Genomic DNA, 6,688 nt, shown 5'->3' on the forward strand with positions numbered 1-6,688 from the left:
TTATCAAAATTAAACTTGGTAATAATTCTTCACTAATTTTTGACCAATGTTACAGTTTTTAATCACTTTATTAAATAAACATTATTTATAATAGATAATTTTGTTTGGAATGAGGAAGATAGTGAAATGTAAAGGAAGTGAAGCGTCAATATACCTATTATAACCTATCATAATTCTTCATGTAATTATTTTATATAATACCAATTTAGATATCCGTTTGATTTTTTTAGTTGATGTAAACGTGGATAATTATTTAACGCATCTGCGTTATAAGCTGACAACGTTTAGTTAATCAACAATGAAAGGAATATGCTATGACGAAAGATTCTGCATTATAAAGATATTCAGCAACATATTCAAATTTACAATACACCACAATTCATAATATGTAGTATTAAACATCGCATCAAAAACTTAGATCACATCGTATTAATTTCCAAAACTATAGTAAATCTATAATATTTCAATCCATCTCAAGAGTTTCATGAATTACATTTTATTCTGTTATTGCAGTCAGATATGCATCAAGTTATGTCAAGACAACAAACTATTATAGTTCACTAAGTTCAAATCATCGAAACCATGACACACACAATATGTTATATAAATAAAAAATCATAACAGAATATCGCATCACATTGCACTTTATCATATCAAATGACATTGCAGCACACTGCATCATACCCCACCATATGATATCGTATTCGTGTTAGATTAGAATGAAAAGCATATGATGATATCACATCGCATTAACAGACATCGCGTCGCATTATATTAAAAAGTTCACATATTTCAACTTTAATAAGTATATATAATGCAATTTTTGATACTGTATAAATAAACCAAAGCGTAGTAACGCGTTGGTCTCGCAATGAAAACTGTAGCGTTTGAATGCACTATAATGCTGCAATGGTAAAAAAAATAGTCTATGCTGCATAGGAATATGTGATTATGTTTTTATATAGCTTTACATAAAGTTATTATTGAATACTTTCCCTTTTTACCCAGTAATATCGATCATATAACTTTCTCCTGTAAATCTCGGCGTCAATGTTTGCATCTCATGAAACTAAACGAGTTTGATGTAGGGGTATAATCAAAATAATCAGGAAATCTGTCCGACCGTCTGTCTGTCCGTGCTACAGATACCTTGAGAAACAATTAAGGTATCTTGATTTAACATGGTACACATATTCTTCGGCACCATAACAAGATTGCTTTCGCAGATGGGCGAAATCGGAATACTGCCAAGCCCATAAATGAAATATTTGTGTAAAGTTTAATTCCGTTATCTTCATTGGTTCTTAAGTGAACGAATCACATAGAATTCAAAATTGTATTATATGAGAAGTAGGTGTAGTTAGTGGATTTCCAGCGGTAATATCAGGGTGTCAAGAAAATATTATGTACCAATTTTCTTTGAAATCGGTCAAATAGTTCCTGAGGTATGGTTTTTGCAGCGCAACGCTCATCTTTATCATATCAGATTTCATCTATTTGACGACTATTCGCCGAAAAGGTTATAACACACCGGATCATACTTCAGTTTTTTCGGATTTTTAGATGGATTAATAAAGTTAGAACAGCGCTGAGATAAGTGTGTCGAGCTAAACAGAAACTACATGCTGAGAAACAAGTCGAAGCACTTGTCGGACTGCCCTGTATTTCATGGAGAGACCAGGCTGTCTCTTGTAAAGGTCTGTCATAAAAAATGCTCAACAACGCTAACATAATTAAATTTATATGAAACAAATATTGACACTCAAATATAATAAATTTTATGTCACCACAGTAATGCACTAAAATATCTGATAAAAAACAAATAAATATGCGCGCGTGAAAATAAAAAAAAATATATATGTAAATATGTAGTTATCTTCTTAAGAATTTTAGTGATAAGATAGTCTACTGTAAACTTGACTACTTGAAGTGCCGCTACTCATTAATTATTATTTATATAGTTATAATTTCGTGAACCTTGGCAATATTAATTAAATATTTAATTATGATTAATTTACTTAGCTGAACAAACTTTCTTAAGTGCGAGTACAAATAAAATAACAAGGGCAATATAAACAGATTTGCAACTGAATATCTGCTTTTTGCAAGTATGTGCCTTTAGAACAAATTAGTCATAAAAAGGGCCGGAAGCCTCGAAACAAGGTGATAGTCATTTTTTAAAAGCCAACTGTAGCGGAACTTACAACGAAAAAATCATTGAATAGACTAAATTTAGCGGTTCCAGATTGTTTTACATAATATGGATATCATTCTTGTTCTCTGCTCCACACTTATCGTGCTACTGATCAGCTATCTACGCTACAAGTATCAATATTGGCAGCAGCTTGGAGTGCCACAACTGAAAATGAATTTTATTTTTGGTAATTTGTTCCGCATAAAGACTATACATAAAGCGGAACTCTTTCACGAAGTATGTAGGGAGTTTCGTGGTAATGCAAATTTAGTCGGCACATACATTTTCACTCAACCCATTGCTGTTGTTTTGGATTTAGACTTGATTAAGTCTATACTAATTAAAGATTTCAATAAATTTACGGATCGCTTTGTAAAACGGAAGATTGATAGCGTTTTCACACATAATCTTTTTCGTGTACATGGCGATCAGTGGCGTCCATTGCGTACTAAGCTTACACCGACCTTCACGTCTGCGAAAATGAAGTTTATGTTTCCCACGGTGGTGATAGTAGCGAATCAATTAGATGCCGCTTTTGGCTCACAATTGTCCAATACACCAAGCGGCGATGTAGAATTACACGATCTGATGGGTCGGTTTACTACCGATGTGATTGGGCATTGTGCCTTCGGTGTTGAGTGTAATAGCTTAAAGAATCCAAATGTTGCATTTCGTCGCATAGGCCACCGTATATTCTATCCACGTTATCTCTCTATACGTTTACGTACATTTATGGTTACATATCCAGCTATGTTCAAATTTCTAAAATTTTTCAATGTTAAACAAACTCCTAAAGACATTGAAGACTTCATAGTGCAGCTGGTACGTGACACAGTGCGTCTGCGTGAAGAGCAGAACATTCAGCGTAATGATTTCCTCAATATGCTGATTGAGTTGAAAAATTCCAAAGATTTAAAGGGCTTGCCTGCAATGGGTATTGAAGAGATGGCTGCACAGGTGTTCGTATTTTTTGCGGCTGGTTTTGAGACCAGCTCAAGTAATATGACTTATGGGTTATTTGAGTTAGCGAAGAATCCCCAAATACAGGAGAAGTTGAGATCGGAAATTTTTAGTGTTTTGGAGAAACATAATGGCGAGTTGAGCTATGAAGCAATGATGGAAATGCAATATTTAGACCAGGTTATAACAGGTAAGCTTATGATCTGAACATTTCATTAAGTACCGCGACTTTATTTTATTTCTTTATTTTCTGTTCAGAGACCCTCCGTAAATATCCAGCACTCGCTGCTCTCACTCGTGTCTCCGTTGATGATTATAAAATACCTGGTACGAATATAACACTCGAGAAGGGCACACGCATCCACATACCCGCTAAAGAGATACATTATGATCCCGAAATCTATGAGGATCCAAAAGAATTCCGCCCAGAGCGCTTCAACCCGGAAGAAGTGCAAAAACGTCATCCACAAGCTTTCCTTGGTTTCGGTGATGGCCCGCGTAACTGTATTGGCCTACGCTTTGGACGTATGCAAGTGCGTGTTGGTTTGATAACGTTGCTCAAATCTTATCGCTTCAGCTTATCGGAGAAGACACCAACCGAATTAGAGATTTCCAAATATAGTATAGTGCTTGTACCACAGGCCAAAGTGTGGATGAAAGCAAAAAGGCTGTGAAGATAATACGTCTTTGTTGTTTAGAGAGTTTAAGTTGAATGATTAAAAAATTAAGATAATATATTACCATATAGAAAATACAAAAAATTAAGCTTAAATTAGAGGTGCCATTACCACAACCATAGCTAATCAAACCAACTTTACGGTAATAAAAATTTATTATTTACCCTTGATGACATTTCTTTTGATAGTTGTATCATTTTGTCAGTTGCTATGAATTATCTGTGTAAGAAGAAGTCAAATCTCATACAAAATTCCATACTCTGATATATATATATATTATATATATATATATATATATACAAAATTAAACCACAAAAATCGAACTTTTCGATCAGGGCATAATATAATACAAAATATAAAATTTTAATATTTAATATTCGGTTAGACCCGAACTTATATTCCATAATTGTTTATACTGGGAAAGTATATTTGACTGATGTTAAATTTGTAGCTTAGAAAAAAATCAGTAATTTAATCCGATATATATTTATATAAATTTATATTTGACTTTATTAAATAAAAACACAATCTAAATGCTATTCGACAGAGCAAAACAAATATACCATTTGGTAAAGATGCAGCAATTCACAGTCAACTACTATTGAGCTATTGACCTTTCCTTTATTTCCACTTCATATACTTTTCATGCCAATCATTGTCCGAATTATATAATGATAATTTGAATAACTGATTATTAGCATTGTGTTTAAGGTATTTTCTTTTTACAAACGTTTGCTTATATTTTTTTTACTTTTGTTGTCTTCTATCGTACTTTATTTAGAAATTATTTTTTTATTTTCAACTCTGCTCTTTACTGCCCTTCCGTCATATTAAGTACTTGCATTTCTAAAAGTATCGTTGGTTTTTATTGAGACAATAGGTTTTTATTTTTAAGGCAACACTTGTTTGTTAATATAAGTCGGTATACTCTATACATTATCAATGCTTCTATCTTCTTCTTTACTCTTCAAAAGCTGAGCATCATTTACAATGAATTGTACTATGACTGTCGTAGCTATTGTTTTGTTGTTATGGTTTTACTACAACTTATTATCTTACTGATTTTAAGATTGATAGCAATAACAACCGACCGACAGTTGTGGTAGTGTTGGAGAGGATGCATGATTTCATTCATTGGTTTTCTTTCGCCTTTATAATTTTTTCTAATTATGACTACAATAACGTTTAATTTATGAACTGTTATCGCATTAAAAGGTTAATGTTTTCTGACACTCGAGGGAAAATAAGGAAAGTTTCGTTAACTATTAGTATGGTCAAGAGTATTTAAGGAAAATTTATTAATTTTAAGACAAACTCTATCAGAAAATCGTAGTTTTAATTAAAAAAAAAAAGAAGAATAAACTAATTCATATATCTCAACTAAAATCTTGCAACCACGTCTTGTGGTTTTCGTGTAGCAGATGTAGTTGGAGAAATGATAAAACATCTAAAAATTAAGTTGCGGAAAATAATAGGAAAACGCAAATTTAGCAGCAACTGCGAAATAAAGAGTAAAATAGAGAAAAATTAACTTACAACGAACGTGCTACCACAAACCGGGTTATGTAAATTATTTTACGTAGAATATTCCACAGCAAAAAGAGCAAGCAGAATCAAACGTTGCTTACATTTGGGCGTATCAACGTTGTGCGACCTCCTTGAACTAGTGTAAGCGTTGAATTTGAATGCAAAGATGCAGAAAACCAAGAAAAACTTTAAATAAATTGCTGCATTGTGTATCTCGTTGCTATTAGTACTTATTACGGAGGTGAAGCTCGGTCATGCTTTAAGAACCATTTACGCAATGCATATTAAATAGAGAAGATGTTATTTGCAAATGAACCTTTATAAATTATTGAGGAAGAGCGAGCAAATGTATAAGATGGTGTGAAGTGTAGATTGGACAGTTGCAAATTCAGTAAGAGTCGGATAGTTTAGAGACGCAAAGCTAAAGCTACGACTAAATAGAAATATATGTGAATTTTCAAAGACTAGTAAGATGCATGCTAAAACAGCGTCTAATTTTTTGCTTTAAAGCAAATAAACAGCATACGCAAGCTTAGGTTTAGGTGTGGTAAATAATATTGCTTTTATGTCTTGTGTACTTAAAGGTATACTACAGACACGTCAGATGTAGCATTGTCTATAAGCTATGAATTAAACTATATGAATAATATAATACAATTTAAAATATATCGATTATGTTTGAAAGCGACAATAGCGTTTTCTAGTACCTTATCGAGCCTTTACCGCCATTTTAGCGTAAGCGACAAAAACCAAATTTTACAGGTGAAGGTTTTTTTAAATACTTTTAACCATTAATGTGGTAGTAATTTAAATTTTTTTTTTCAATTATATATGTAAATGTCTGAAAAGCATTAATGTATGAGAAATTACTACCACATTAATGGTTAAAAGTATTTAAAAAAAACCTTCTCCTGTAAATTTTGGTTTTTGTCGCTTACGCTAAAATGGCGGTAAAGGCTCGATATTAAGTGGCGTTTTCGTTGTCAAGTTCGTCAAGAATTTCATTATATAAAGGACAGTATAACAAAATAGTAGAGATTAACGATAATATTAAATAAATTAAATATAATATAAGATAATGTAAATTCCAATACTAACATTTTTCTATTCCTCTCTTTTCACGTGTTTATATGAAAAATAAGAAAATATTCATATAACAAGTCATTCATGAATGCCGCTGAACTACAACGAACGCAAAATGTTCAAATCATATCAATTTAAGTGGAGCTGCTCTGGTCTCTCTAAAAATCTAAAAACTCCATTCAAGTGACACAATTGTTCTGTTTGCTGGCAAACTACTGTTTGACTGAATTTAATAATTTGTTATTTG

The 6,688-nt window shown here is 32.3% G+C and overlaps 1 protein-coding gene across 1 annotated transcript; it reads left to right on the forward strand.

Annotated features, from left to right (window-relative positions):
* The first annotated feature begins 2,130 nt into the window (after positions 1 to 2,130).
* LOC105220631 (cytochrome P450 6a22-like) lies at positions 2,131 to 4,092 on the forward strand. The gene is made up of 2 exons (XM_054227635.1): positions 2,131 to 3,344; positions 3,413 to 4,092. Exons 1-2 carry the CDS (start codon positions 2,261 to 2,263, stop codon positions 3,826 to 3,828), a joined length of 1,500 nt encoding a protein of 499 aa, XP_054083610.1. The 5' UTR covers positions 2,131 to 2,260; the 3' UTR covers positions 3,829 to 4,092.
* Positions 4,093 to 6,688: the final 2,596 nt, after the last annotated feature.

Source organism: Zeugodacus cucurbitae, chromosome 3, assembly GCF_028554725.1.
Source record: "Zeugodacus cucurbitae isolate PBARC_wt_2022May chromosome 3, idZeuCucr1.2, whole genome shotgun sequence".
Taxonomy (NCBI): Eukaryota; Metazoa; Arthropoda; class Insecta; order Diptera; family Tephritidae; genus Zeugodacus; species Zeugodacus cucurbitae.

Coding starts and splice junctions, on each gene's coding strand:
- LOC105220631 (XM_054227635.1), top strand. CDS start 2,261: ATGGATATCATTCTTGTTCTCTGCTCCACACTTATCGTGCTACTGATC. Junction 3,345..3,412: donor TTTAGACCAGGTTATAACAG/GTAAGCTTATGA, acceptor TTTTCTGTTCAG/AGACCCTCCGTAAATATCCA.